Source organism: Centruroides vittatus, unplaced genomic scaffold, assembly GCF_030686945.1.
Source record: "Centruroides vittatus isolate TY-2023 unplaced genomic scaffold, ASM3068694v2 scaffold_899, whole genome shotgun sequence".
Taxonomy (NCBI): domain Eukaryota; kingdom Metazoa; phylum Arthropoda; class Arachnida; order Scorpiones; family Buthidae; genus Centruroides; species Centruroides vittatus.
Genome location: NW_027122719.1, coordinates 562,657 through 578,587, shown reverse-complemented (window position 1 = coordinate 578,587; position 15,931 = coordinate 562,657). Strand labels below are relative to the sequence as shown.

Sequence of the window (15,931 nt, the reverse complement as noted above, 5' to 3'; positions counted from 1 at the left end):
TGCAGATGATCTGATAAACCAAGTTTGCCCTCATAAAAGTTTTTAAAAAGATCTTAATGTTTTTTGTGTCAATTGGGAGGTCAAGCCTTTAGCTCTACCCTTGGATCTGCCATTACACCTTCTTCTTGATTTGTTATGTTTTGAACTTTTACAGTATCCTGCACATTGACTTATTAGATTTTCAATCCATTCCATTAATACGATTTAGAACAGAGGCAGACACATCTTTTAAAATAGTATCCATATTCTGATCCATGGAACATCATCAGTTCTGGAGCATCTTTCTCCAATATTGAATGATTGAGATCTCTTTTCTTTCTCTTAATTTTAGGAGGAATGCTTAAAATGATGTTTGCTTTATAGAATAAAGAAAGCAAACATTAGAGAAGAAATAACCATTTATATCAATAATTTAAATAAAATATTTTCTCTGGCATAAAATAATCTGTAAAAACTTTTTATTTTATTGCAAAGAAATGAGAAAATAAAAATTCTAGATTTACTGATCAATTTATATGATCTATAGATCACTTCAGTTAATAAATGATTTATCTATTTTTATTGCAAATTATACATTATAATACATTTTACTTCTATATTTTAGAATGAGTCAAGAACTACTGAAATGTTAGCAGCAGCTTGTGCAGTTGGTGTTGCTTGCAGTTTTGCTGCTCCAATTGGAGGTAATCTTATTATAATAATACAGTGATAGCTTGGTTTTCATCGATAATTCATTCGAAAATAATCAATGAAATCTGAGGCAATTATTTCCGTATGAATCAATGTAAATCCAATTAATTTGTTCTAGACAGTCTAAAATACATACCAAAAACACATTTTATAGAGAATTAATATAGCGTTGAATACTAAAAGCAATAAGAAATTAATATAAAAAACTAATCTAAAGGAAAGCAATGGAATTGGTTGCTAGACACATGTAATTGCTAATGTTTTGTCTTGTAGAAGTTTGTTGGACATGAGCGTCTAGCCTATATCTCCCCGTGGTAAAGTATGATGTAATTGCCATGTAATAGTAGTTATATGCATTTATGATTGTCGTACCTGGGGAATAATGCTTTCCGGGAGGTCTGTTTAAGGGTAACTGACCCCTATTCAGGTGTTACAGACATGGAGAAAACCCTGAAAACTCCACGTGACCAGCCTGTCCTGGTGAAGTACAAACCCGCAACCGAACTCCCAGTGTTCAGGGAACGGAAACATTGACCAATGGTGGGCTGTTGCGGGGAATGTTCACAGAATGAGAAATATGCCACACTGAGCTGGAAAACACGTGGGTTGCCCTTTGTTTTCATAAAATTAGCAGCGAGGTCACTTCGGTACGCTGACAAAAACCAAGACAAATTTTTCACAAAAAAATCAACAAAAACCGAAACCAACAATAACCAAAGTCAATGAAAACCGAGGTATTACTGTAAATTTATATTTTCAAATATTTGTTATAATATTATAATTTATTAATTTTATTGATAATATAGAAGCATGAATGATTTTTAATAAAAATGTTTATAATTTTTAAAAAGTTTTGAATATTGATACTGTGTTAATTTGTTTTTTCAGTTTTTAATGAATAGAATAATTTCTTTTAAAATAGAAGACTACATAATTTTTTAAAATAATTTTATTTCTTGGTTTAAAACTAGTATAATTCTGCTTAAAAATCATTTCATTGAATGCATAACCCTTTTAATGATTGTTTTGGAAATGAATTTAAAGATAATATGTTTTGATTTTTATTCAAGTGATCATTCTTTAATTTATCTAATAATAACAATCTTTTAAAAGTGCTGCTATTCTAATATGATTGCTTTCAAGATTGCAGAAAGACTATTTCTTTATTAGATTTTAAAAATAAAATATCACTATCAGAATTATCATTAAGAAGAGTTTTATAAATTTAGAAACTTGAAAGAAATAACTATTATAGTAATCTGCTTTATTGGCACTCACTTAACTTGGCTGCAATTTGAAAAGATTGTAGACCTATAAATTCACACTGTTGTCTGTCTGTTCATCTTTCCTTAATCTCAAGAATGGAGTTAGATTGATGAACATTGAGACCAGATACTTAGGGACAGGAGGCCTTGATTAACTATATACAAACTTTCAATGCAAAACCAGAAGTCACATTATTTCAATTCAAAACTTTCCCCTGAAAGAAGTTACTAGATGACTGACATGACTATTTCTAACAGGAAAAGTATGATGTACAGGGGCAAGACACTACTAATTTGAGGTAGAGAGCATATATTTTAAGTTAAATCTCATTAATCTCAGTAGCATCTCATTTTAATGGATTGCGGAACAACAGATTATTTTTCCAGGTCCTGCCAAATCAAAGTAATTTTACCTCCTTTTAGTAGATCTTTTACTTGGAATAACAGATTTTTTCTATCCCAAATCTGTTGTAAACTTTGCATTTTTTCAACATTTAGTTAATCTTTGGAATATTTGTTTCTGGAAATTTGTAGTTTGATGATACACTTATTACATTTGGGATATGTACTGTACAATTGAGGAGGAGTTACCTAGTGAACATTCAGTTGCTGGTCCAAGTGTAGTGCTGAAATTTAGAGAGGCCATTGAGTATTTCCAAGTTGTGAAGACCTTTCTGATGAGTTTCAGCATAAACAAACAGGCTGTACTGTGCATGACATTTCTAATATCAAGCAGTTGTTGTATTCAATAAACAGAAAAGCAGCATAAAATAAACCAAGATGAACAAGTATTTTTAACAAATCATAAAATCAACAAAGTGCTAATGAGCATATATAATTTCCCTCTTTTTATGGTTACAGTATGTATAGTTTTCATTGGCCCATTTTGAAGGAATAATTTTAATATGTCTGCAACATCCTTTCTTCTTGACCTGGAAATGCCCTAACAGTACAGACGCTACACAAACAAAAGTAGATGGTCAGTCAGTAGTTTATCCCTGAACGTGGTATGGAAACCAACATGAAATTACTACATTTGTTGCAGAAGAACGGGTGAATTGTTAAATGCCAAGAACTCTGAATTAACAGGACTGAAATGAAATACCAGCATAAGAAACACAGCAACTGTGATAAAATCATAAATAAAACTTGATGATTAATAGAATATGTAAAAGTTCACGTCACACCTTTCACCTTGTGATGGCACATCAGTGTGCCACGGCACACCGGTTGCAGAACACTGCTCTAAGGCATGAACAGCAATGTCCCATCTATCTCCACCCCTTGTGTAGCCACACTGACTAATTGCTAAATTTACTAAGGAGGTCCTATGCTCCAATTCATTTCTACATGTCATCGCTAGGAAGATCCAGTACATTTGCAACCAGCTTGGCACCATAGTTCCTTGCTAGCTGCAACTCCACCTCTCCGAGGCCCGCTTCCCTGCGGCTTTTATCCTTCCTGGGGTGACATCATACTTTACTGCACCTCCCGCTCATTTACATTTGTGTGCATGTTCATTTACATTTTTGGTTATTATCTTGTGCAATTTTTTTTTCTTTTCTTACAGAGTGCTAACAAAATATATAATTTAGGGTCTTTATATGTCTATACATATATACTATGTATATATGCATAGCAAGGTCCAAAAGTTTCTCAACTGATCCCTTTTAAACAATAGATGGTACATCATTTTGTCATTGGCTGATCATTTAATCTGTTAACAAATTTTTAACAAAAGAAGGAAAAAATCCATTGGAGATTAAAGAATGTTTGGATGCTGTTTATGGTGACTCTTCTCTTTTGTATTTCATTGTAAATGAATGGGTAAAACAACTCCAATTAGGAAGAGAGTTTGTTAAAGACTAACCACACTATGGTAGACCTAATGAAGCAATTATTGAAGAAACCATCAATATTGTGCAAAAAAATTTTGGAAGAAAGGCAGACCAAGGAATTAGAAGTAAGATGTGCTGTATCAAAAACCACAGTACTACAGATCTTACATGAACATCTCAGTATGAATGAGGTCAGTGCAGGATGTGTGTCAAAACTTCTTTCTTTGATTCAAAAGGAACAGTGAATGAGATGTTGCAGAGAGTTTTTATCCCTATTCAATAAATTCTTTATCCCTAAGATAAAGAATTTATTGAATCAAGTTGTTATTGAAACTATGTTCTTTATTGTGATCCTCTACCAAATAGAGAATTGTATCACCTGTAGTAGACCCGAGTCTGTTAGGCGAACTTGAAGGGTAAAGATATGTAAGACAATAAATAAGGACCTTACACACTCTTTGATATCCAACAATAGACATTTAATAGTAGACAATTACAGATAATTTTCTGTACAAAAAGAATCATGGGAGGACAGAAAACGTAATTCTTATAAACTAATGATATATACACTATACATGGGTTTTTCGAAATAGGATGAAAATCACGTATGACAGTGAAAATGAAGTCTTACACAAGTTCCTTAGAGCTTCCTTTTCCTTTGTTAGTACTCACTTCGTAAGATTTTGATGTCTTGACTTTGATGTATTCGGATTCTACCTCTCCATTCGAAACTCGCACGTATAGCCCTTTTCCTTTGTTGGTCGGAAAACTCCTAGTTTGTGTTAACCGTTGAATAGCTCGAAGACGGAACCAGAATGATCCTCTCTACAAAAGTTCCTTGCTTTTATATCTCCCGCCATTAGACATGATGTACAGTACAATACACATGGTCTAGGCCACTGACCAATCAACGTCCATGATGGGCAACACCCATCCAAAAACCAATACCATAACACAAAACGGAATTGCAAAACATAAACAAAACAAAATAAAAACCCAACACGACATGTGTAATGCAAAAAAAACAAAATTAATAATAATAAAAAAATATATATATTGCCTGGGCACTACAGAATCAATGAAATGACATCATCTGAAGACCCAAGAAAGCAAAGATGATATACTGTACTCTCAAAAGAAAATCATGGCCACAAATTTTTTGGGATTCTGAAGGGGTCAGACTGATTTCAAAGAACATAATACTTTTATCACCAGATAATAATATATTTCTTTAATGCATTAATCAAGGGATCCATTAAAGAAAAATGATGTGTCAGGCTAGCTTGCAGTATGTTGCATGACAATGCATTGGAACACATATCAATTATTGCAAAGGCTGCTAGTCAGAAATGTGGCTTCAAGTAACTGTATCACTCACTTTATACTTTTGATCTGGTCCAAAATGATTACTATTTATTCTTAAATATGAAGATGGATTTACAGGGGAAAAGATTCAAGATTGATAAAGTGCAGTCAAGAGGAGGGTTCAATCTATTTCTCTAAGAGCATATAACTGCTAATAAAGTGCTGTGAGAAATATGTTAACATATTTCTTACAGCAAATATGTAACATATTTCTTACAGCACTTTACTATATTGAAAAATAAAAACAAATTTATTTTCCTCTAGTAAATGAAGATCTGACCAAAAACTTTGGACCTTATTAATCTTCCAAGGAGAAACCAGTAGATGATCAATTTTTAGAAATTTTAATTTAAGAGACATTCGTATATTAATTTAATTTTGTAAAAAATGATTATTAAATATATTTAGTTAACTATAAATAGAAAAGAGAGTACTTAAAATTTATTTGTACTCTCTAAGAATTGTAAAGTTTATATAACTTTACAATTCTGAAATATGATTTTAAAAAATTTTAATCTATAAAAAAAAAACTAAGTTTTTTATATTGGTTCAGTTTAAAAAAGTGACTTAATAACAAAGTAACTTTAAATTTGAAAATGATTTTTTTATTTATAAAAACTTTAGTTTTGAAAAAATCTGATATAAATTATATTCAAAAATGGTTGTTAATTTATATATATGAACATTGAATATGTGAGGAAAGTAGATTGCTTTTTCATTTTAGTTTTGTTACAGAATTACTTCTGAAGATAGAATTGATTAAGAATTCAAACTGTTTAAATGTTTCCAGACTTTTTGTATTCTGTATTAAATTATTGTAATGTATTCATAAGAAAATGTGACCAGCTACATTTATATAAATTGCACAGTAGGTATAAAGAAAAATATTTCATTATTACTTTTCTATTGAAAGCAAGATTACTAGCAGTTTTTAATTATCATAACTTATTTTCTGAGAAATTTTAAAAGCTGTGCAAATTTTATATATAAACTTATATTTTACTTTAATAATATATATTAAATATACAGTGTTTTCATTTACATCACATAAATGTAACTACTTTATAAACCATATTAGATTCAAGTGTGAGGAAAATAGAATAAAATTATAAAATTTAAAACATAAATATTTTCAATAAATCACAAGTATATTTAGTTTGTAAGTGAAGTGAAATATCAGTAGTTTTCTTTAGTCTTTTTTAATGAAAAAATGCAAGATATTTAGTTACATTAAAATAGTTAATTATTCTTATATTTTGTTTTGTTACTACTGTTTGACAGTAATAATAATCAACCTACCTTCTCATTTAGAACTATCATCTTAATAATCAGAAAACAAAGCTATCTTTTATAATACATGTTATAACAATTCTTTATTTCAGAGATTGCCAACCTTTCTGACCTCATGGACCACTAAACTCAATTTTGAATCCATGGACCACTATCATGAATTATTTTTAAATGATACAAACATTTATAGAATATAAAATTAATAAACACTGCAATAACCTAATAAACCAGCAACAATATTTTAAACAAATTGCAAAGTAGTTAACATCTATATTTTACTTGTATATTTTACTATTATTTTACTGTATAATATGAAATTCACTTGTTTAATTATAATAAATTAGTGTAAAGTTTGTTGCTTGTTTGAAATAAGTTTATGGATTCTTGGCTCTTTTCCATGAAGGACTACAATCACACTCACAACATTATTTATTGATTTATTGACAACAGCCATTTTTTGTTTGATTTTAGATTCAAATAAAAACCCCCAATGAGAGAGAAAAAGCAACCAAGCATTTTGCATTTCTTTCATAATACTTTGTGTAACCTTGAGTTAATCAATGTTGAAATTTTTCCACAGATCATCAAAATTTTCTTGCAGACCATCAGTGGTCCACAGACCACCAGTTGGTGATCACTGCTTTATTTCATATCTCATGGTTTTAGTTTCGTTCAACTATACTGCTCTGGGATTTCGTCAATCTGGGTTATAGTCATAGAGGGATTTCGCCAATCTGGGTTATAGTCATAGAGGGATTTCGCCAATCTGGGTTATAGTCATAGAGGGATTTTGACATTATCTGTTGCAAATGCATATAGGGCCTTGTTAATGTAGATATAACACATTTTAATATGCTAACAAAATTTTTAAATCATATTTATATATAATTCAATTATTTTTCAACATAAATAAAAAATGATTGTTTTGAATCATTCTTTTCAAAAATATAAGTTTTTGAAGACACTTGAATTTATTTACAGTTGTCAAATTGAATACTTTTTAGAATAATTAATCAAGTATTTTTTTTAAATTTTAGGTGTATTATTTAGCATTGAAGTAACATCTGTGTTTTTTGCTGTGAGAAATTATTGGAGAGGTTTTTTTGCAGCATGTTGTGGTGCCATGGTATGGAGGCTTTTGGGAGTCTGGTTTAAAGGCGAAGGTTTGTCTAATAAAGTTTTTAAATTCATTATGCAATAATCTTAAGAATAAATATGATAGAAAAAATTTTTGTAATTCATAATAAAAAAACTTTTTCATATTAATTTTTATATAAATAACTAAAGTTATTTTAATTAATAACAAATGTTTTATCAAAAGAAAAAAAAACACTAAAAAAGATTTTAGGAGTCAAAGCTTTTATTTGGTCAAACATTTTTTTAAACTTCTTCATCCCACTATCAAACCCAAACAAGTTTGAATCATAAATTCTAAATTTATGATATATACTTTTAAAAATTGATGCTATTACACTGAGATGTTTTAAATTAAACAGAAACTCCCTTTTAAGGTCTAAAACTGTTCAGAAAACATAACAACTGGAAACTGCAGTGACAAGTACCGAAACACCAAAAAATAAAACCATTAATTGCATCAAAAACTTTAATAATTAAACTTTATGTATTTATGTATTATGTTTTTGTAAACTTTATGTATTTTATATTTTTTGAGTTCAGTACTACTTATATTTTTGTTTATTTGTAATTTAAATTATCCAACTTTCCACATTTCAAATATTTATTCTATAACATTATTTTTTAAATTACTGTTTTGTTCAATCTTACCTTTCATTCAATTTTATGTTCTACCTGAGGAAGGTTGCTAAAATATGGACAAAAACATTATAGTAATTATAGTTTTTGCTGAAATTAATGGTTTTTTGAGTGTTTAGGTAACTATTTACACTTTTGAATTCTTCCAGAACACTCAATGAAAACATACAGATGGTCTAATTTGGATACATACTTTGAATATTGTTGGATCTGATGATGGGATGGAGAGGTCCCAAAAAACATTTGACCAAATAAAAAGCTTTGACTTGTATAATTTTCTTAGTGTTTGTTTTTTCCTCACATTACCTGGAGTTGACATACTCTGAATCTTATTATTTTATTTAAGATTTTTTTATAGTTTTGAACTATTTAAAATATAACAACTAAGTAATCTTCAACAGTACGAAAAACAATTAAATATTGACAATAAAATAAAATAAATTGACTTGTTTGCAGTTTTTATTATTTATACAAGTTTTTTATTCAAATTTTACTTTGTATTTGAATTAGTAATAGTAATAGTGATAATTTTAATTACAAAAATTTTCTAAATGTAAAAAAAAATAACTTAATTTTCCGTTAAAAAAAGTTAATAGAAATTATTTGCTTTTGATACACTTTGTTTAAGTTTTATATTATTACTATAACAAAACATTTTCATCATGACAATTGAAAACCTTTGGGCGAGAACATGTTAACTCATTTTTTCACATTTCTGGGAAAATCACCTTAAAGTTCTGAATTTGCCCTGTATTTAGGACAGGTCACAGGTGATTAATTATATTAGAAGTTGATAGGTCAGTCTATGAGAAATTATGGGTCATGAATCAAATCTGCCCTATGTGTTTAGATATTCAACAGAGAAACTGAGTTGTTGCCTCAAGGTCTTCAATTTTATGATAAATATCCGTTAATGCTTGCAGTCAAATTATAAACAATCTGGTATTTTGTAATCCAGATATTTGGCAATCATTTTTAAATATTTTCAGTTCTTCAGAAAATATTTTACACTTTATGATTCTTTACACATTGCTTTTAATATCACAAATTATTTTTATTACAAAGATTTTTAGCTGATTTAAATCATCTTCAAGCACATAAAAATTATATCCAATTTAATAAAATAGAGTATTATCATTGTATTTCTTGCCATTAGAGTCAAATTCTTTTGTATCTGAAGATGATTTTATGCAAGTTATGGATAAATATTTTTGTGCAATAAAAATAAAACTGACTAACAGTATTTAAAAGCAATGCATTATATGTATGTGTTATAATTATTCTTAAAAATAAAAAGACAAGAAAAAAGTAAACTTTACATTAAAAAGTAAATTTAAATTATTTTAAATTAATAATAATGTTATTCATAAGGAAAGCTTATTAATAATTTGTTCTAATTATTGATGATAAAAAAATAATTGTAAAGCCAATATTTTACAAAAATTGATACTTTAATTTAAAATAATAAAATATTGGACTATTTTTCACAAATTTTATTACTATTTTTTTTAAATCATCAATAATTAGAACTAATTATTAGTAGATTTTTCTTATGAATAACATTATTATTAATTTAAAATAATTTAAATTTAATTGTTAATATAAAGTTTAATTTTTTCTTGTCTTTTTATTCTTAAAAATCATTATAGTACATAAAAAATCCTGCATTATGATTTTAAACCTGTATGAATTACTTCAGTTTCTAGATTAATAATTATATTACAAGATATATCCCTTTTTTTTAGAAACAATTACTGCTTTGTTTAAAACTAATTTTCCTGTGGATTTTCCATATGATCCTATAGAATTAATTGCCTATTGCTTAATAGGGTAAGCAAACTTTATTGATATTAAGAAAATATAGATTTAAATAAATTTTTAAAATATTCAGGTTATAATTATTAAATTATTTAGGGTTGCCTGTGGTTTTGCTGGTGCTTTTTTTGTTTGGCTTCATAGACAAATTGTCAATTTTAACAGAAAACATAAGAGAATGAATGCATTTCTTCAAAAAAAGTAAATATTTAAAAAATATATATATATGTATATATATTAAGTAAAACAATTAATTAAAAATTAATATTTATTATTTTATTTATAATATAATATTATATTATATATAAATATTTATATTATAATAACATCAGTAACACAAAAAACCTTTCACACTTTGTTTCTAGCAATTAAATCACTAAGTACATATATTATAATAAATATTAAGTTAACAAACATAATGAAAATACTAATATTTACAAAATGTAGAAAACAAGGTAAATTTTATAAGTATTTTAACTCTTAAATTTTACAACAATATAACATTCAAAAATAGTTTAATGTAGTTATTCGCATTGTAAAATCAACAGAGTAATAATTTATATCATAACAGCTAATTATAAATAGGGTGGATGGAAAGTAACTAGGTATTGGAAAATCACTATAACTTCCACATTTCTAATGCAATGTTGTTGAAAAAAATTTGACATGTACCTTATTAAATGGAAATATGGATACATACCTTAAAATTCAATGTAGGCATTGGCACCACCCACCAATGACATGTTATTCTCAGATCATGATGTGGATTGACAACCATTAATGTGTATCCACAACCAAACCTGTGGTCAAATGACAATTCTTGATTATTTCCAGATGGACTGTGGTATGATGTCCCTTCAATATACACCACTATCTCTGCACAGCAATCACTGATTTCCAGTAGTGTGCATTAATCTGCATTTGCTCCTGAACAAACAAATTGTTGGCCATCTTATATTACATTACACATTCTTTGTTTTTAATTTGATTGCTTTAGCTTGATATAGATTTGTATTGCTTGTGTTATATGACAGGAGATCTTTTAATCATTATTTGTCTAATATTTTTTTATAACTAAATATTATTATAAACTGATAAATTTGCTACCATTTAATTAAATTTCTAATTCTTTTCATGACAGTCGATTCTTATATCCTGCCATTGTTACAACTATCATTGCAAGCATCACATTTCCAAATGGATTAGGACAGTTTATGGCTGCTGAGGTTAGAATTATATTATTTGAAATGAAATAACTTTCATTTAACATTTCAATCTATTTCTAAATTTACAGATAAAACTCATCATTAAAATTTTACTATTTTCAGTTGACAACCCATGAAGCAATGCATGAATTATTTAGCAATATTACATGGAGTAGCAAGCATCAAGAAGTAGATGATGCAATTATAGTTGGCCATTGGTCAACACCACATACAAGTATTCATATTAATTTGATGATATTCATTGTAATGAATGCAAGTATTTTTGGAAATTATTCTATTCTAAATATTTATTTATTAATAAATATTACAAATACAAAATTAAATAATTTTTTTAATAATGTTAAGATATAATGATAAATCAGAGTAAAAGATACCAGGTTCAAAATGAATAATTTTAAAGTACAAATATTTAAACAAGTAAATCCTCCATAAAAAATTTATTGTAAAAAGCTACATGGATGGTGACTGACTGATTGATTTACTCACTCACTCGCTCATTGATATGAAATATTTGAGTAAAAACAAATTTTGTACAGAAAAATAAAATGATATCGTTGAAAGACAACATTGAATACATATAAAAATCTGAAATTTCAAAGAAGTAAAATATTTTAAGCCATACATTTCAGAGGTTTATCTTTGACATTTCATAGATAACCATGATATTCATGCAAGTGATTTAATTTAGGCATACCTATGTACCTACTTTTAAAATTTTTTAATTTTATTAGTGGCTCTGTATTATTTTAAATTGTAATATATTTCTTTGGTCTTAGCAATGATGAAGGAGCACTAAATTTTTAAAATATTATTTATAGTTGTTTAATTAATATATATATATAAAACTAATATTATAAAAAATTGGGGGGCGCTACAGGCGTTTGATCATGAGGGTGCGAATTAAGTCGGAGCTTTTTTGGTATGAAAAAAAGAAACTTTTATCGATAAATTTGTGGTTAATTCAGGTATATTTATTGTTAATTATACGGATTAAGCTGATAATGGCTGGGATAGAACAAAACCCAGGACCATTGTCACATTCTCCGCCAAAGAGAGGACGACCGCCACTGACTAGAAGCACAAGTACAGTTAAGATGTCTAAAGCAGCCTGTGTGGATACAATGCTCCGTAGACAACATACATCATCCAAGGAGAAGGAAAGGACGGAAATAACACAAGAAAATAAGAGAGAAAAGGAAAAGGAGGCTATGTTGGAAAACTATGATGAAGTGAGGGAGACAGATGACAATCCGATAACAACCAGCATAGAACAACTGTCAAAACTAGTACAAGCTTCTCATAAATCCATAACTGAACAAATTTTGGATCTTAAATCCGAAATAAGTTTAATTCACCAGGAGTTAAAGGAATTCAAAACAAAGTTTGGCCGGTTGGAGCAGAAAGTAAATCAACTTGAAGTAATAGTTCCTGACCTTGACAGAAAAATCGAAGCCCAGCAGTATATGGTAAATAACACTTTAAATATAATTAAGCAAGCTAACCTAATGTTATTCGGATACCCAATAGAAGAAAATACAATTATAAAAGAAAGCCTAGTCAAATTTATTCAGGAAACCTTAAAAATAACAGACTTTAAATTAGAGGAAGTTAAAGACATTTATATAATTAAAAAGGAAAAACCTACTATTCTAAAAATTTCTTTAACTACTGTCCAAAGGAAGAACCAAATAATATCTTATTTTTATAATTATAAAAAAGTTTCATTGGAAGAGCCATATAATAATTTGCGCATGTCATCTGACCTTACCCAAGAAACAAGAGATCGTAGAGCCAAAATTCTTCCATATTATATAGAGGCTAAGAAAAAAGGTGTACAGATTTTACTAAGAAATGACTATATCATTTATAAGAATAAGAAAATTACATACAGTTTTGCAAATAACTGCCTAGTGGATACTAACACTTTTTTAGATGTAAATTTCAACTACTAAATTTACCCAATAATAATAATGTTTTTAATAATAACAGCAGTAAGTATGATAAATCTAAAATGGAATATATGAAAGAGTCTGGAATTAGGATACTCACTTGGAATGTCCAAGGATTCAGAAATAAGTTTTCTTCAACTTATTTAAAAAAGATGATGGAGAAGTATGATATAATAGGTTTAGAAGAAACTTGGCTTAATAAACTAACCACAAACGACATACATATTTTGCGGGCTTTTGATTATATAATGGTCCCTGCAATAAAAAATCCCGGTGTAGGTAGGCCTAAAGGTGGAATTATGTTAATAATGAATAAAACTTTGGGGAGCTTGATTTATTCTTATACAAGTTCATATTTAATATTCTCATTGATTAAATTGGAAACAAAAAAACTTAGTAGTTTTTCCGAAAGATATCTGGCAATAATAGTCAATTATATTCCGCCCTATGAAACGCTTCAAAGTCCTTATCAAGAAATTGAAAAGATTTTATCGAACTGGTTAAATTTTACTCCATTATGGCTAATTATAGGCGATTTTAACGCCAGAATTGGAAATTACAACGATTCATACTATAAAGGAAACAATCGAATAATTTACAATATAAGGAGTAGCTCTGACACAGGAAGTAATAAAAAAGGAAACTTGTTACTTAAATTGGCCAAAAGTCACGATTTTTACATACTAAATGGTCGTACTATAGAGGATTATCCTGGCAGACATACCTTTCTGTCTCCAAGAGGAGCATCGGTTATAGATTATATAATATGTTCAGAATTTATATTGGACCACTGTACTGAATTTAAGGTGTTAGATAACGATCTATCCGATCACTTCCCTTTACAATTAATTATAGGAGAAGACCTGCCTAACTTATTATTGTGCGAAAGGAAAAATATAAAAGAGAAATTACAAGAGATGAAATGTAGATTTAACATTAGAAAATACGAAAGTGAAATAGGAGAAAGAATCAAATTAATCCATAGAGTACAGATTGGAGAAATATATAATTCTTTAATAAAAATTTTTAAAGACTATATTATAGAACCGAATTGTCATAAAACTAAAAACTTAAATAAGAAGAAATACAAATTTAAGCAAGAATGGTTTGATATGCAGTGCTATAGAGCAAAGAGAAAAAAAGAACATGCATTGGTATTATTTCGTAAACATCGATTAAGAGAACAACTAAAGGAATATATAGACTCAAAAAAAGGATATAATAATCTTATAAAGGCGAAGAAAAAGAAATATTTCAATATGATCAATCAAAAATTACTTACTGAGAAAAACAATAATTTTTTCTGGTCAACAGTTAAAAAATATCGACCGAGAATAAATGAGGAAAAGCAAGTGTTTGTTGTCTTTGAAAAATGGTTTGAATTTTTTGGAAAAAGGAAAGCAAATAATATGAATAATACTCTAGAATCAGGACAGGATACAATGAACAGAAATGAGGGTGTATTAAATTCGCCAATTCAGGCTCTAGAAATAGTAAATATTATAAAAAAATTAAAAGAAACCACTGCTGTGGGACCTGATTCCATTCCAAATAGTTTTTTAAAAAGATTACCATTCGAAACGGCTGAATTGTTAGCACTTAGTTTTAATTATATGTATCAAAATAGTATTTACCCTAAGTCATGGAGCTCGTCATATTTCCGAATGATATTTAAAAAAGGCGATGATTTAAATCCTAGCAACTATAGACCTATTGCAATTCTCTCTTCATTAAGGAAGATTTTTACATCAATCTTGGCGTCAAGATTTATTCAATGGACGGAAGCAAATTCCCTGATTTCAGACACCCAATTTGCTTTTACTAAAAAGACTGGAACAGAAACAGCATTATTTACATTAATATCAATCATTCAAATCCATTTATCCAGAAAAAGACACAAATTATATACAGTCTATTTGGACCTAGAAAAGGCTTTTGACTCGGTGCCAATAGGAACACTATGTGATAAACTAAAAAACCATGGTGTGGATACTTTGTTTATCAATGCTATAAAATTTTTATTTGGTCATTACTTTGTTACAATTAAATGTGGAAAAAATGTATACCCACCATTTGATATTTATGGTGGTCTTCTGCAGGGTGACCCACTATCGCCTCACTTATTCAATTTTATGATTTATGACATTAATGGGCAATTTAAAAAAGAAGAGGATGGGATTTTGATAGAGAATCAGTTAATTCACTCAATTCAATATGCAGATGACATTGTGTTAATTTCGAACACTAAAATGGGTCTACAGAGAAAAATTAATTTAATGCAGAAATATTTCTTACAACTAGGTTTAAAAATCAATCCAAACAAAACGTATGTACAGATATTCCGAAGGGGTGGAAGACTGTCTAGACAAGATCATAATTTTTACCTTTTAAATGATAAACTAAAAGTAGTCGAGGAGGTTTCGTACCTGGGAATCAGCTTATCTTCAACATTATCCTTTGAAGCTCATGCGCAATATGTATGGAACAAAGCACACAAATTAATTAATAACCTTATTTACTTATTAACTAAAATAAGAATAAACTCTATACAGAAACAAATGCAGCTATTTTCAACAATAGTCATAAACTCAATATGTTATGGCTTTCCGATATGGGGCATGGACTGGATATCCCGACTGGAAAAAATTCAATTATTATATATAAGGAAAATATATGGCTTAGACAGAGCTGTACCCGGATATGCGATCCGACATGATACA

At 28.5% G+C, this 15,931-nt stretch overlaps 1 protein-coding gene across 3 annotated transcripts in view; it reads left to right on the top strand.

The window, feature by feature from the left end:
* The window catches only part of LOC136990309 (chloride channel protein 2-like), a 53,263-nt gene that overhangs the window by 21,556 nt on the left and 15,776 nt on the right, over positions 1–15,931 (top strand). For all 3 annotated transcript variants that reach the window (XM_067288699.1, XM_067288698.1, XM_067288700.1), the window contains 6 exons: positions 605–683; positions 7,486–7,611; positions 9,967–10,051; positions 10,136–10,237; positions 11,178–11,262; positions 11,365–11,514. In XM_067288699.1, the coding sequence (XP_067144800.1) occupies positions 605–683; positions 7,486–7,611; positions 9,967–10,051; positions 10,136–10,237; positions 11,178–11,262; positions 11,365–11,514 (627 nt within the window). The remainder of the gene's footprint in view (positions 1–604; positions 684–7,485; positions 7,612–9,966; positions 10,052–10,135; positions 10,238–11,177; positions 11,263–11,364; positions 11,515–15,931) is intronic.